Below are 16,850 nucleotides of genomic sequence, written 5' to 3'. Positions count from 1 at the left end.
GGGTAATAGTGGTTCTGAAGTTCCTCCATTTGTAAACAATCTGTCTGACTGTGGATTTGTGGAGTCCAGACTCTTTAGAGATGGTTTTGTAACCTTTTTGTAACCGGATGAGCAATAACAACTCTTTTTCTGAGGTTCCCAAAGATCTGCTTTGTTCATAACATGATTTACTTCCACAAACATGATGATAGATGATAGATTTCTGTTCTTTAATTAAAACAGGGCATACACTGGCACCTGATAGTGATCCTATTGATTGATAACACATCTGAACAAATGGATTCTAATTTCATCTTAAAATTAACTGCTTATCCTAGAGATTCACATTCACAAATATTTAACACTGGGCCATTTTTCTCAATAAATGAATGACAAACTATATCTTTTCATCTTATTTGTTTGATTAAGTTCTCTTTGTCAACTTTCAGGACCTGTGTGAAAATCTGATTAACTTTTTGGTCATATTTATGCAGAAATAGAAAATTCTGAAGGGTTCACAAACTTTTAGGCAGCAGTGTATGTGTGATTTTGACAGCTTTTTCACTTTTTCTAATTTCAGCCATGATGTCAGTCTGCGTGCCCTCACCACGTAACCCCTCCCCCTCTGTGGATGTAGCCAATCGCAACGGGCCCTCTGCAACTCCGCCCACTTCCCTCAGCCTGCGTTCCTCACACAATCAACTGCTTAGTGGTGATGTCATCAACCAGGGTCAGGGCCAGGCCACGCCCCCGAAGTGCCGGAAGAAGTACGCACTCACAAGCATTCAGAGTGCGATGGGACTAGGGGAAGGCGTGACACCACCGTCGTCATCTTCAGCGACTACTGCCAACCCTAAACTGGCCAAAAATGGTGCAAATCAGTTACGTAAAGCCGCAGAGCGACAGGATCACAACAAGAACACCACCGAAGAAGACGAAGATGGAAACACAGCTGACGAATCAGAGCTCAACATCGACGATGAGTTGGGAAACGTTGAGGAATTAAGCCTTGACAGTGAGTCTAACGTCGACGACCTTCACAGTGACTTTGACCCGAACAACGAGCTTGTTGATGAGGAAGTAACAGAGTTAATTGATGATGACACTAATGAGGAGGATCACGTGGAGAACTGTGACGACCTGCTTATTCTGTCCGAGAAAACGGAGATTGTTTCAGACAGAAAGTCACCGGAGCATCTTAAGACCAAGAGTTACCTGGAGTCATGCCTGGATGATCTGTCATACGAACTGTCTGATGCGCAGGATGAGGATGTCACTAAGCCTTTGCTGGAGGAAGAGAAGAATCCCAGTCCCTCGTCTCCAAGGAAACCGCACAGTCCCGAGGACACGCCCCTCCTCTCTGTCGGTTCTTCATCTTCCTCTTCCTCACCGGAGACGAAAAAAGACAGACCACGAACGGGAGCCAAGACAGACCGGGCGCTAAACCGCATCCAGAACCTTCCACACAGTGACGAGGAGTCCAGCTGGACCACGTTGTCACAGGACAGTGCATCACTGGGCTCACCGGAGGAAAGCGGTCAGTAGTACACATTCGAAGTGTTACGATGCTTGCTGGTCTCCTCAGTGTGGTTTTGTTTGTGTGTTTTGGCTCAGTGTAGTGGATATGGTGCACTCATGTGGTTTGTGTGGTTTTCAGTTTTACTGAAGTGCGTTGAAGTGTGTTTGGACTTTTCACTTCACTGAAGTGTGATCTAGGTAAACGCAGCACAGTCTGCGTCTGTGGATGTGGAACAAAGCTTGTCAAAAGCATGTTTGCTGTTGTGTGTACCGTTCTTTTAAGTTGTCAATTGAAAAGGTCATTTTTAAAAGATATAATTAATCTAGAAATTCTAATTTTGTCATCATTTACTCTCTCTAATGTTATCCAGAACCTCTATACTGTGAACCACTAAATAAGAAGTTGAACAGAATGTTCACGCTGGTCTTTTCCATATAAGTGGGCAATGACCATTGCATATCAAGCTTAAAAGTGAGATCTGAGAGTTGCAGTGAGTAATTTTCTGTGATTAATGACTTAAAAGATCATTAAAGGAGAAGTCCACTTCCAGAACAACAATTTACAGATAATATACTCATCCCCTTGTCATCCAAGATTTTCATGTCTTTCTTTCTTCAGTCGTTAAGAAATTGTGGTTTTTGAGGAAAACGTTTCTGCATTTTTTCTCCATTTAATGGACTGATATGGTGCCCTGATTTTGAACTTCCAAAATGCAGTTTAAATGCGGCTTTAAGCTATCCCAAATGCGGTTGTAAATGATCCCAGCCGAGGAAGAAGGGTCTTTTCTAGTGTAACGATCTGTTATTTTCTTACTCTCCCTGAACTTTATGTATTCTGGCTCAAGACAGACTCTGATCATATCAAGAAAAACTCTGATCATATTTTCTCCCTCAACTTCAAAAATCATTTCAAAATTACCCTACATTGCTGCAGAAGTACCGACCCAGTCTTTGTAAAGTGAACATACAAAGAAGATCAAACACCCTTAACAAAAAATGGTAAAACAGCGATATAGGACGATTTTGAAGTTGAGGGAGAAAATACGGTCAGAGTTTTTCGACATACCCTAACTGTCATGAGCTAGAATACACAGAGTTCAGGGAGAGTAAGACCAGACGAGCATTTGAGATGAAAAAGTATTTAAATTGTATTTTTTTAAATGAAAATAACTAATTGTTTCGCTAGATAAGACCCTTCTTTCTCAGCTGGGATCGTTTACAACTTCATCTGGGATTGTTTGAAGCTGCATTTAAACTGAATTTTGAAAGTTCAAACTCGGGGCACCATATCAGTCCATTATATGAAGAAAAATCTTGAAATGTTTTCCTCAAAAAACATAATTTCTTTACGACTGAAGAAAGAAAGACACGAACATCTTAGATGACAAGAGGGTGAGTACATTATTTGTAAATTGTTGTTCTAGAAGTGGACTTCTCCTTTAATCATTAATACCTTAACCTCAGCCAAAAATTACAATTCTGTCATTATTTGCTAGCCCTCATCTTGATACAAACTAGGGCTGGACGATAAGACCCAAAATCAAAATTTCGTTTAATTAAACGTTTTACCTCAATTACGATTAATGAATGTTTATTAAAAAAAAATTATTGAATTAGTATTATTATTATTAATTTATTTATTTTTGCCCTCATAGCTATAGATGTGAATCTGACTGATGATCGCTGTTGCATGTGATCTTTCTCTCAATGACTGTCCTGTCACTCAAAGTATTCACTCTAAGTTCTTACTGGCCATTCACACGGAACACGTCTTTGCGTCTAAAATGCGAGTCACAGTGCTCAGGAATAGTTTAAAAAAAAAACGCCATGTTACCGTCAAATACAAAAGTTGCCATGCCAACCTGCTACTGTAAACAAAAGCTTGCATGCTTGCTCCGCCTCCATAGTCTTCTTATTGGTCCACTGTTTTTGAACTGACATTGATGAGCTGCGCTGTATGTAAAAGTTAAAATTCTGTTAAAGTGACACAGTGTCTTAAACAAGGCACTCACATGCGAGACATTGCAAAAGACGTGAACACAGCGGTCATGTCTGTATAGCGCCGACTACACATGCGGTAATATGTTTTTAAAGGGGTCATGTTTTCTGTTGTCTTTGGAGTGTTACAAGCTGTTTTTACATATAAAAGATATACAAACCACACCTTCCTAAAACGGCTCATTCATACATGCCCCGCAAATCTGCGTCACTGTGTGGGAAGATTTGCATAAAACCACCCAAAAGTATGCACAAAGAAAGAAGGCGTAACTTTTATTCTCGCTGTAGTATTGTTGCAGCTGCTGCCATGCTGTGGAGATGTTGTGTTTTGTTGCGAAAGCAACTTTGTTTGGCCTTCCAAATGAGTACACATCTAGAAATCAGTGGTTGAGTTGTATTTACAACAGTCTTCCAAACAGTACAATGCAAATATTCAAGTGTGTGCAGCGCATTTTACGAAGGACTGTTTCCTGAACCTTCCAACTTTGCAAGGACAGTCTGGCGCTTCTGGCGTTTTCATAATTAAAGAATTTGCTTCTGACGTTTCAAATGTGACTTTTGAGAAGTGTAGAGTAGTGCTTGCTGTTTGTCATTTCTATAATCACAAATGCAGACATGGTGTTATGTTTAGCAATGGCTCATTTATAATGGCTTATTTAATGTTTTTGTCTCGTCACGCCGGGACACAGAATCACAACATGGTAAGGGGCATAACATTTCCGTCAGACGCTTGAGGTATTCTGCCAATCACAACACACTGGCTGGCTGGCTGGCTAATCAGAGCGTGCCGCACTTTTCAAAACGATGAGCTTTGTAAAAATGTATGCATTTCAGAAAGGCGGGCAGAGAGGAGCAGCAATAATGTACAGTATGTGGAAAATAGTGTGTTTTTTGAACCTCAAACCACATAAATCCATTGCATTACACCAGATACACAAAATAATGTTCTTTTTAGCAACATCATATGACCCCTTTAATGGGAAAGTATTAACAGTATTAAACATTTCTAAATAACCATTACGGGATAATTACGTTGTTAGGAGGTTCTGAGTTTCCGTTTTGATTACTTTTTGATTAATCGTTCAGCCCTTATCCAAATGCATAATACTTTCTGTATTTGAAACACATGAATTGAGATATTTTTAATAAAATGACAGAGATTTCTGTCCTTCCTTTAAAAAGAAAACATTCAAGCATCAAAAAGTTCATGAAGCCATCATAGAAATAATCCATATGAATGGTTTAATCCAAGTCTGATGCAATGCGATCATTTTATATAACAGAACCTATTTAGAATTTTATTGATCTATCAAGATTGATCAACTCACATACAGAACATCAAATATGGTAAACAAAAGCTCAGGCGTTCTTGCTTGACGAAGGTGAAAAACACTTTTGGGTTTGGAATAACATTAGGATAGGTAAAAGATGACAGAATTAAAAAAAAATTCTATATAGTATGAGTATAGTATGTGTTTGGTGGTTCTGAAATCTGGATGTGCTACATTCACCATGTTAGCCCTTTTCTGTTGCCCTGTGGGATAGTAAAAGTTTCCTCATGGGAAAATAATGATCCCATGAGGACACAGGAACGCACTTTGAAATATAAGCGGAAGATGTGCAAGATGCGGCCTTTGTAATCTCTGCAGAAGAGTACATTATCTGGGTGCTTTTGGCCTGTTTTACAATTACTATAAATTTGGATTTACTACTTTTTTCACTCATCTATGGAAGTAGCCATATGTGACCCTGGACCACAAAACCAGTCTTAAGTCGCTGGGGTATATTTGTAGCAATAGCCAAAAATACATTGTATGGGTCAAAATTATAGATTTTTCTTTTATGCCAAAAATCATTAGGAAATTAAGTAAAGATCATGTTCAATAAAGATATTTTGTAAATTTCGTACTGTAAATATACGAAAACTTAATTTTTGATTAGTAATATGCATTGCAAAGAACTTAATTTGAAAAATTTAAAGGCGATTTTCTCAATATTTTGATTTTTTTGCACCGTCAGATTCCATATACTGAAATAGTTGTATCTCGGCCAAATATTGTTCTATCCTAACAAACCATACATCAATGGAAAGCTTTTTTATTCAGCTTTCAGATGATGTATGAAGCTCAATTTCGAAAAATTGACACTTATGACTGGTTTTGTGGTCCAGGGTCACATATTTGGATGGACAAATATGGACTTGGATAGCCATATGGACTACTTTTATTGTGATTTTTATCTTTTTTGAAGTTTGACAGACAGTGGTTACTGATAAGCATTTGATTTCAGTTGTCGAAATTAGAGAAGCATAATATCATCGGAATGTTATTGGAATCAGCAAATATAGGCTTAAAATGTAAACATCCGCATGGCCCGATATGAAAAATGATGACAATATTCCTTGCCGATAAGACGAATAACTTATGTGTGCTAGCGATATGTCAGCAGTGTGGTCATTCTTGAAGCAAAATTTTGCCTAAATGAATTGCACTACACATAGCTGAAGAGAAGCATGATGTGTATTTAGTCTGTAAAATATTCAATTAGAAATGAATACACAATCTATGACTGTGCATGTAAATGTGCTTTGACTCTATGGAAAAGAGCAGCATCAATATTCTTCAGAATATCTTCTTTTGTGTTCCACAGAAGAAAAAAGATGAGGGTGATTCATTTTTGGGTGAAAAGTCCCTTTTGGTACATTCGACCCATAAAGTTTATTACGAGGATAAATAGTGCTGAATTTCTTGTAGTATCACTGCGGTGAGTCAAAATGGCTGTTTCTGTGGTAACAAGACTGCTCTCTGCCCCCGGACTGTCACTCAAACCAGTCAACCATTGACACAGTGCCTGTCAAAATCCCTCTTACAGCAGACAGGAAAACCTTGCAGGTGTGTGGCAGGTCTGTTCGACCAGCTTGGTGGGTAATGGACAGCTGCGAACTGGTTTTACACCCAGATGTTAGCTGGCATCACCGCAGCAGACTAATTCTTGCACATCCATCCTTTACCCACCGTTTTTGTATCTTGTCATACCAAGGTCACGTGACCACGCGTTGGGTGACACTGCAGGAAAAATGATCTCAGGGTTGCCGGGGTGACCGAGTGTTCGGTGAGGGAGGCGGGTCTGTGCGGCCGCGTGACCAATCTATGTGTCCCGGATGGACATGAAACCGATATCTCTCTTCCTGCAAGATTTGGATAAAAAATAAACAGCAAATAAACAGAGTCTGTTGCTCTTGCATGCTCACCCACCCCGTCTCTCCCTCTCCCTTTCTCCATCAGTCGCTCACCCCCTCTGTCTCTCTCCGGCTCTACCTCTGCTTTCCTCTCTCTTCTCATGTCATCCTCTCTGCTTGCGGCTGCTCAGTCATGATGCTGGGTAAAGACTACATGTTGGCCATTGTTATAGTGAATTACGAGGGTAGGTACCGCGCGTCGGTGTGTCTGTGTGGCTGTGAGTCAGTGCTGCGCATGTAGTTACGCGTCTCCGTTGCGTGTGCATGCTCATAAATGCAGGCGGAGAAAAGAGATAAGGAAGGAGGGAGGATGCAGTGAAGGGTGTCACGAGCTGTGTGCTGAATACTAAAGTTTGTGCATATGTTCATGGCACTTTGGTCCGTGTGTGTGCGTGAATTTTACAGCTGTCCTCCCCTCCCCCTCTGCCGCCACATGCTTAATAGACTGCAGAAAGAGAAAGACGTTATCGAAAGTGGGTCGAATGTTAGATCGAGCATAGAAAACTAGGCTGAGGATAGTTACTATATGCTAGCACGCTGTCTACCTGTGTGTTTTAAAAAAATCCAGACACTTATTAAACATTAACCTGTTTGTTTCTTTGTATTTGATTCTGTGTGAAGGTTTCATTGTCTGTGCGTTGAGGTTTTCAGGCAGCTGTAGTGACCCACTTATATATCATGGACTACAAGTTCCATAATGCACCTCAGCATAATACTCAGTATTAAAGAACACTACAGCTCCTGTACTGCAGTGCCCCATTGTCTTACTAAAAGAGAACTTGGGTACCGGAGATGTCTCTAATAAGCACTTGTGTTCACTTGCATGCTGGGAGATTAGTTTTGCTGTACATGACTAGTGCTGGCTAACAGCTGTTTCACTCAGTTAGTCAGTTCTGTTGGCTAATTATTAAGTTTCTTTGAAGTGAGTCATGCCTTAAAGCAACAGTAAGGTGCTTTTTTCTTCAACGTGCTACTCACACGGTTATTATAGTTAACTAAAACTAAATTAATTAAAAAAATTGTTACTTTGAAGAAATTAAACATTAACTGACAGTATCTAAACTTATTTTATTTCAGCTAATTGCCAAGGTTCGTTTAATTGAACTAGATCTTGGCTACTACACTAACAATTGTGACCCCGGACCACAAATCCAGTCATAAGTAGCATGGGTGTATTTGCAGCAATAGCCAACAATACAGTTTCACGAGTTCACAATTGCATATAATAAACTGAGTAAAGGTTATGCGTATTTGGCGTGCTGTCCGGGAGAGGGCTCCGAGCTCGGTAATCATTCCCGAGCCCGGGGCACTGCCCCTGCCCGGGGAGAAGGGTCCGAGCTAGGTATTTTAGCCCGAACCCAAAGCGCTCCACCCCGGGGAAAGAATAGGCTGAAGGTGAGGAGTCGGGGTGGTGCAGGGGTGCTGCGAGACAAAAAAAAAAAAATGACCGTAAGACTGCTTTGGTTATTTGTAGGGATTTTCTCATGCTGACTGGATAGGGAGTGAGATTGCTGATGATGAATTGGCTGTGTTAATTATCTGTGCGTGCTCCTCCCGAAATTTGTTAATAAAACATCACATGGGACAAAATTATTGATTTTTCTTTTATGCTAAAAATCATTAGGATGTTAAGTGAAGATCATGGTCAGTGAAGATATTTTGTAAAGTTTCTACCGTAAATGTATCAAAACTTAATTTGTGATTAGTAACATGCATTGCTAAGAACTTTATTTGGACAACTTTAAAGGCTATTTTCTCAATATTTTGATTTTTGTGCACCCTCAAATTTCAGATTTTTTTAAATTGTTGTATCTCTGCCAAATATTGTCCTATCAAATCTCAATTTTGAAAAATTTACCCTTATGACTGGTTTTGTGGTCCAGGGTCACAAATTAAAACTGAAATAAAAATGTATAAAAACTGCATTTTTAAAAATAATAAAACTTACTAAAACGGAAATGGGGAAAAATCATTCAAAATATTAATAAACTATAATAATATATCAGTGATACTAAAATAGCAGTTGTTGTTTGCTCATTTACTTTGATGATTTTTAGACTGATTTTTTTGGTCTCACATTTACATTTGTTTGAAAATTTTTGTCAGTAGTGTAGCAGTTTATGAGGCACAGCTCACACAAATTTACTTTGAAACCAAGCAGCTTTCTTTCCATTAGAATTCACATTGTCAGCTTGATTCCAATGCAAAATCTGCATGTGAAAATTTGATAAACAAAAATTTGACCTTCTGTGATAAGATGTCAGAATTTGAATGTTTTCTTATTATTCATAGTCTTTTTATTGACAGATTACCATGCATTATTCACACAAGTGACGATACTGAGGCGGAAAGTGAATTCACAGCTAATATTCATGCTAAGTGGAGCAGGATTTTAGACTAAAGAGGTTTTATTGTGGGTGGAGCTACCCAGATTGATTCCCAGACATAATACATCCACCATTTTGGCATTGTCCTTTGACCTGTGTGACCTTCAACAAGTCAACAAATTAGTTTGGTGTTGTTATAGAACAGTTTACGCATAAAAAACACCATTTTTGGTACCTATAGCACATAAACTTACACTTTTATTGTTTTCAATAACTTCTGCTTCTGGACTCATCTACGTCCAGCTATTTTTACCTGTACAAAACTGCTTATTTTGCTGCTTGATATTGCAGATTGGTGTGTCTTACCATATTATTTTAATATATTATCTTAATTATGAACACACTGGTTTGTAGTGCAGACAGTTTTACCATTTACTGCACATTGTTATTCATCTCATTATTAAATCAATAGCGGCTAATGAACAGGAAATCTCATCCATAAGCTTACTTTAGCATTAAAGAAATGAAGAGATGGAAGAGATTTTATCACTTGTGTCCTAGCTGGTTATTACACAGTGACAGTGTCAGTTAATTTTTTTGTTTTTCAACTGTTAGTTATTTGCTATATTATTTTTGTGAAAGTATTGTGTAGATTCACACAAAGTCCTCTGAGAAAAAGTTGTTTTAAACACACACACACACACACACAAACAGAATGTCACGGCTTTATGGTTTTGGTGAGGACGTGTTTCCTGGCTTGAATCTGTTCAGCATATGTGTGAGTAACAAACTGCAGAGGTTTGCTGTGTATATGTGTGGTTTTCCTCATCCCGATTGCATTGTGTGAATAATGCTCTTACTAGCATCTGAAACATGAAACAAACATTCCCAGCTGCTGAGTGAGGACAGACAGAACAGTAGCAAGTTCATGCGAGAGGGACAGAGATTTTACAGTGTAATAGTCTTCCACAAAAAACAAAAAAACAATGGTAGCAATAATGTATGAAAGGGCACTCATATTCCATAGAAACACACAGATATATAGTGACTCCTTATCTAGACATCGGCGATTATAATTATTTGGTTGCTGCTTTAAATGTCCATATGTTGGAAGACTAGCTGGGCAAATTCAAATATTAAGAAAAATAATTAAAAAACATGTAGAACATTTCATTTGTAAAGTGTTTGATTCCCCATTATTACATGTTCAGTCACTCCGGCTCACATACTCTGGTCTGGAATATTGTAAACTAGGGCTGTCACAATATCAGATTTTACTACACAATTATTGTGGCCAAAAGAATTCACAATAATATTATCTACTCTATATTATCTATAGAAATTTCAGCCAAATTCATCTTTATTTTGTGTTTTCTCTTTTGGCTAGGGAAGTATTGATTCACTCAACTCACAGTGCAATGTGATTCATGATTTTTTAATGTTTTTTTTTTTTTTTTTAAACAAAATGAGATTTAAGACAAATTATAAATGGAAAATGTGTCCTTTTATTATTTCTCAGACAAAATTGATGCACATTTCTTTGTCAAACTGAAATATGTCAACAACAACAAAAAAAAGGATTTTAAAACAATTCCCAAATTCAAATACATAATACAAATAAAAGCCTGTGCTCTTTTCATTTAAAATTAGAGGCAACCCCTATATTTTAATCACGATCCAAACAAAGCTGCTGCAGATATGCAGACAAAACATATCTGAATTAAACAAATTCAGTAGACGAGGAAAAGACACAAATTCTGTCAAAAAAAAAAGCAGCGATAGAATGTTTCCTTGGTTATGTCTGTAAACAAAGACAAAACAAAGCATATTGCCTGTCATTTCCACCAATATGATTTTGTTTGGCAGTAGCTCACACTTCATCCGTCTTATGATAGGTGGTAACCAGCATTAAAGAGGAAGTTCACTTCCAAAACACAAATTTACAGATAATTTACTCACCCCCTTGTCATCCAAGATGTTCATGTCTTTCTTTCTTCAGTCGATAAGAAATTATGTTTTTTGAGGAGAACATTTCAGGAATGTTCTCCATATAATGGACTTCTGTGGTGCCCCCAACCTTGAACTTCCAAAATGCAGTTTAAATGCAGCTTCAAATGGCTCTAAATGATCCCAGCCGAGGAAGAAGGGTCTTATCTAGCGAAACGATTAATAATTTTCGAAAACAAATTGACAATTTATATACTTTTTAACCTCATCTTGTCCTGTCTCTGTGATGCACATGTGTGTCTGTGTAATCAGGGTCAATACAGTTAGGGGATGCTGAAAAACTCCTGTCTCATTTTCATCGCTGTTTTACCTTTTCTTTGTAAAGGCCGTTTGATCTTCTTTCCATGTTTACTTTGTAAACACTAGGTCGGTACTTCTGCAGCGATGTCGGACGCTTTTAAAGTTAGGGAAGAAAGTGAACTTGGAGTTTTTCAGCATATCCTAACTGTATTGACTATATTGAACCGGAAAAAAACTTATGCATTCATGCAGACTTAGACAAGACGAGCATTTGAGGTTAAAAAGTATAGAAATTGTGAATTTGTTTAGAAAATGACTGATCGTTTTGCTAGATAAGACCATTCTTCTTTCTTTCTTCATAGCTGCTTTTAAACTGCATTTTGTAAGATTAAACTTGGGGGGCACCGTTGAAGTCCATTATATGGAGATAATTCCTGATTTTTTTTCCCTCAAGAAACATAATTTCTTATCGATTGACAAAAGAAAGACACAAACCTCTTGGACAACAAGCGGGTGAGTAAATTATCTGTAAATTTTTGTTCTGGAAGTGAACTTCTCCTTTAAGGTGCAATACCACCATTTGCTGTGTTAGAGTATAATTTTGTGTGTCCAATAATAACGTGATATCAATACTTTTTAAATATCTTAGCTATCATCGATACCATTATAATGTAACACCTTTGTGCAACAAACAGTATAATATCCTAATGTTGTTATCAGCATTCTTGGTACACTGTTTGCATTCAGGTTAGAGTACCTGAACTAACTGCTGTATGCTGATACATACCAAGTTTTAAAATACTCATGCCGTCATGCAAGTCCCACTTGTAGGAGTCTTGAATATATTGGTTGATGGGTGTGTGGGCCATGCCTGACCTTGTGTATTTGTGTTTACAGATATCTGGGGAGAGCAGTCATTCCAGACAGACCCTGATTTGCCTCCAGGATGGAAGATGATGACAGACATGGCTGGTATTTATTACTGGCACATTCCAACGGGCACCACACAGTGGGAGAGACCCGCCCCATGCCATCCGGTGCCAACTGGACCCAGCCATGCCAGCCGCAAACACTCCCTGGGCTCCCTGTCACCCTCACCCACTCCAGATCATGAGGTAACCCTTTGAAACCATACTGTTACGCAAACTGGACATGGTACTCAGTTAAAACAAGTCAACAGTTGATTCATCCACATTGACCAATCATTTTCTCTTTAACTCTTTGTTGTCCTCTAGTCGATGTCTCATGCCGACATATTTTTCGGAGCATCGAGTCGTTCAGGCAGCACCACTTCCGACAGCTCGTCTGACCCCGCCCCCGTCCCGTCTTCTTCATGTGTGGACCCTACACCTATCCTGTCCTCAAACTCTTCCTCATCCTCTGACGGCAATGTTCCTTCCTGTGGATTTGTCAACAGCTGCTACTTTGTAAGTTTTTTCATCAATCTCCCATTTTACAGTATGGACAATACCGGCCACATCCTGCTATTCTCTACATGTTTAGCTTTCACAGTGAGTACAGTTTGGTTGTGGAGAATAAATGGATAAGACACAAAATTCACAAACTGTTCATAAAAGCATGAAAATTCGAGGAAATGCCATTATAGATGCGACAGTACTTAAGTTGCCATGGATTATACAGAGCTGGGTAAATGCTTAACATAGTTACAGGCTGCTATGAGTGTATTTACTGTGCAACCAGGGTGAGCAATAAATGTTGAGAAATGAGTAAAATGAATGAGAAAAGAATGGTACACACAGTGGCTGATTAATGGAGAATTTTATTAACCGCTTGTTTTTCTTTATCAGCTAATCAAATCAAATGTATGAAAGAACTTACTCGATAAATTAAACTGAAAAAAAGGATATCAATAAAGCAGTCTAGATCTTTTTGTATTTAAATTGCTCTTGACCTTAAAAGTGGGCTTGAATCTCCTTTTGGTTCTTGGAGTCCTAGTGTACTTTAGAGTTATGCTGTTTTATGCAGCATAAAATGAAGTAAAGTGGACAGAACATCAGATGGTTTTGTATGTTTTAAAATGGCAACATGTTACTGAATAACTGAACAAAAAAGACATGCATCTTGCCAGATTTTGTTTTGTCTGTTCTTTTCTTAGATCAAAATCTTACTAGATTTGACATGACTAGATATGATTTTGTTTTTTTTGCTTGGTTTGCATCCACAGTAAGTAAGTAAGTAAGTAAGTAAATAAGTTGAAAGGTACTTTATTTGTCAATTGCAATTTATTAGAATACCCAAAAAAGGTATTGTCAAATGGTTATTAAAATATAAAACATGTTGTTGGTAAACATCTAGCATATTTAACTGGAATATTGTGAAATTACCATTTAAATATTTGTGAGTCAGTATTGTTACAAATAAAATATCTCTAATAATTCTTTGATGAATAGAACTATGGAAGTCTGTTTCCACCACTGATTATAAAATAAAAAAAGTTTATTGTGACTTTTTATCTCACAATTTTGAATTTTTTGTGAGATATAAATTTGCAAGTATTTAAACTCGAAGTTCTTACTTTTTCTTAGAATTATGTGATATAAACTCGCAATTGCGAGAAAAAATACAGAATTGCGAGATATAAGCTCACGATTCTGACTTTTTTTTTCTCAGATTTGCATGTTTATATTACAATTCTGATTTCATAACGTGCAATTGTGAGTTAAGTCTGAATTATGAGATATAAAATCACAATTCTGAGAAAAAAGTCATTGCGAGATACAAACTCAAATTTTTAAGAAAAAAAGTCAGAATTACGAGTTTTTGTCGTATAATTCTGACTTTATAAGTCGCAATTGTGAGTTTATTTCACATAATTCTGAAAAAAAATCTGAATTGCAAGATGGAAACTCAATTGTGAGAAAAAAAAAACTAAATAAAAAGTCACAGTTAGCTTTTTTTATTTTTAATTCACTGACGGAAACGGGCTTCCATATAGAACGGCATTTATTTGTAAGAAATTTTTAAAGTGTCTTTTTGAATATTAGTATTAATATTAGTAATTGAATAGTAGTATTAATTTTTTTTTTTAATTACTCCCAACTTTTGAACCTTTGTTTATTATATCATTAAATATAAGTATATTTGGATATTTAGATTGATATTGGTCATACATAATAAAGCTAAAACTCTGTATGTTTGTGTGTGTTGTGTGTGTGTGTGTGTGTTGTGTGTGTGTATAGCCTCGGTCCTCATCCCTACAGATAATGCCAGGGAAGGATAGACATTCTGAGGCACGTCATCGGGAAGAGGACAAGGTAACAACAACACTTGTTGACTCTTAGAATGTAGTGGAAAAACAGTTTGCGCTGTCCTTTGATTCTTGCAGCGTAGAATGAGATATAAACATCTATACTGCCTCTAATCAAATCACAACCAAACACCAAACAGCCAGATACTATACAAATAAACATACACGCATACACACACAAATGCTTGCCGAGTGATCTAACAACCCTGTCTTGTCTCTCTCCACCCTACCACCCTTGACCCCTCAACCTTGTCCTCCCCGTTTGTGTATTTGTGTGTTAATAATGGTGCAGAAACAGCCATGGAGTGATTTTGCAGTGGGAAAGATTGATAGTGAGATCTGGAAGGTTAGTATCTCAGGCAGTTTTTTATTGAACTGCAGAGCCAAACACACAGTAGAATGTCTCAGGGAACTACTGTCGATACTTGGTTATGTTCTTCACAGTGTTCAAAATTAAATTTTTGCCCATTGGATGGTGAATTGTGAAATATTGAGCCCTTATTTTGCCAATGTAGTTTTAATAAAAATTCTAAGGTTGACCACCCTGTAGATGTTCTACTGGTGTAGTTGTGTTCTGAGATCCTGTACTGCTTCATACCTTCCTCACCTTTTGACCTTTAACCTTTCTTCTGAGCATGGCTTTTGTGTTGTTTTGTCTGTCTGCACTGCAAAAATCATTTATCTATCTAAATGTATTTTTCTTACACTTTTGTCATAGTTTTTCCTTGCTTGAAGCATAAACCTCACTAAGTTTTACAACAACAACAACAACAACAAAAAACTTAAAATGCAGGTTTTGCGTGTAATGGAAATTGATCTTATCTGGATGTACACACCAAACTATGGAAGCCTGTTTCCACCACTGAAGAAAAAAAAAAGGTTATTGTGACTTATGTTACAGTTCTGACTATTTTTCTTCAGAATTATGAGATATAAACTCGCAATTTTGACTTTTTTTTTAGAATTGCACGATATAAACTCACAATTCTGACCTTTTTTTAGAATTGCATGATATAAACAAAATTCAGATTTTTTTTAGAACTGCATGATATAAACTCACAGTTCTGACTTTTTTTCTCAGAATTGCGAGATATAAACTCACAATTCTGAGTTTTTTTTTAATTGGGTGATATAAACTCAATTCTGACTTTTTTTTTAGAATTGCATGATACAAACACAATTCGGATTTTTTTTTTTAGAATTGCATGATATAAACTCACAGTTCTGACTTTTTTTAAGAATTGCATGAAATAAACTCACAGTTCTGACTTTTTAGAATTGCATGATATAAACAAATTTTTTTCTCAGAAATTCATGATATAAACTTGCAATTGCAAATCATAAAGTCAGAATTGTGAGATAAAAACTAGCAATTTGATGTATCTCGCAATTCTGACTTTTTCTCTAAGAATTGTGATATATAAACTCACAACTGTGACTAACACATTTTTTTTAGGGGACTGAAGTCAGAATTGCATGATACAAATTCTGAGAAAAAAGTCAGAATTGAGTTTATATCTTGCAATTTTGACTTCATTTCTTTGAATTGCGACTTTGTCTCGTTATTTTGACTTTAAAACTTTAAAACAACACAAAGTTATCACACAATTCTGAGAAAAAAAGTCAGAATTGCAAACTTGCAATTGCGAGAAAAAAAGAATTGCGAGATAAAAAGTCGCAATTACCTTTTTTATATTATATTCAGTGGCAGAAATGGGCTTCCATAGGAAACTAAATTGAGGATTATGCAGATAAAAAATAACCTTTTTATAAAATTCAATTCTTACACTATTTATTTATTAATTTACACAGATATTTTAATACTGATTAAGAAAATGATTTTTGCTCTTTATGATCACTCTTCATTTCTTTTCATTCTTTTAAAATGTGCACATAAAATGTGCAGGGTTCAAACTGTTGAACCCTGTCTGTTTACTGGTTAATCATTTTCGTTCCATTTTGTTTAATCACTCATCGGAGGAACTGTGCTTTCCTGTTTTGTTTGGCGTGATCTCTGCACTTAACCCAGTGGCTCCATGCTGTAAATTTGCTGTGTGTTTGTGTGCTCATGTTTAAACACCTCTGCTTTATCTCTGCTTCAGGATCTCCAGGCAGCCACAGTAAACCCTGACCCCAGTCTGAAAGAGTTTGAAGGTGCAACTCTCCGCTACGCCTCTCTCAAGCTACGGTGTGTGAAAGCGAATAAACAACAAATAAACACAAATCAGAAAAAGAATAAAATGACAGTAAGGTCAAATGTAAAACGTACAATACA

At 37.0% G+C, this 16,850-nt stretch overlaps 1 protein-coding gene across 4 annotated transcripts in view; it reads left to right on the top strand.

Moving 5' to 3' along the window:
- Positions 1–16,850, top strand: part of apbb2b (amyloid beta (A4) precursor protein-binding, family B, member 2b) — a 72,561-nt gene that overhangs the window by 31,262 nt on the left and 24,449 nt on the right. For 3 of the 4 annotated variants that reach the window (XM_051108273.1, XM_051108283.1, XM_051108293.1), the window contains exons 5-10: positions 560–1,516; positions 12,205–12,422; positions 12,543–12,734; positions 14,508–14,582; positions 14,868–14,921; positions 16,678–16,763. In XM_051108273.1, the coding sequence (XP_050964230.1) occupies positions 562–1,516; positions 12,205–12,422; positions 12,543–12,734; positions 14,508–14,582; positions 14,868–14,921; positions 16,678–16,763 (1,580 nt within the window). In that variant the 5' untranslated portion in view covers positions 560–561. The remainder of the gene's footprint in view (positions 1–559; positions 1,517–12,204; positions 12,423–12,542; positions 12,735–14,507; positions 14,583–14,867; positions 14,922–16,677; positions 16,764–16,850) is intronic. The other variant, XM_051108302.1, reaches the window with a different exon arrangement.

The sequence above is a fragment of the Labeo rohita genome, chromosome 1 (assembly GCF_022985175.1).
Source record: "Labeo rohita strain BAU-BD-2019 chromosome 1, IGBB_LRoh.1.0, whole genome shotgun sequence".
NCBI classification, from domain to species: Eukaryota; Metazoa; Chordata; class Actinopteri; order Cypriniformes; family Cyprinidae; genus Labeo; species Labeo rohita.
The sequence above is the reverse complement of the archived record's forward strand: the minus strand, read 5'-3'. Positions and strand labels throughout refer to the sequence as shown.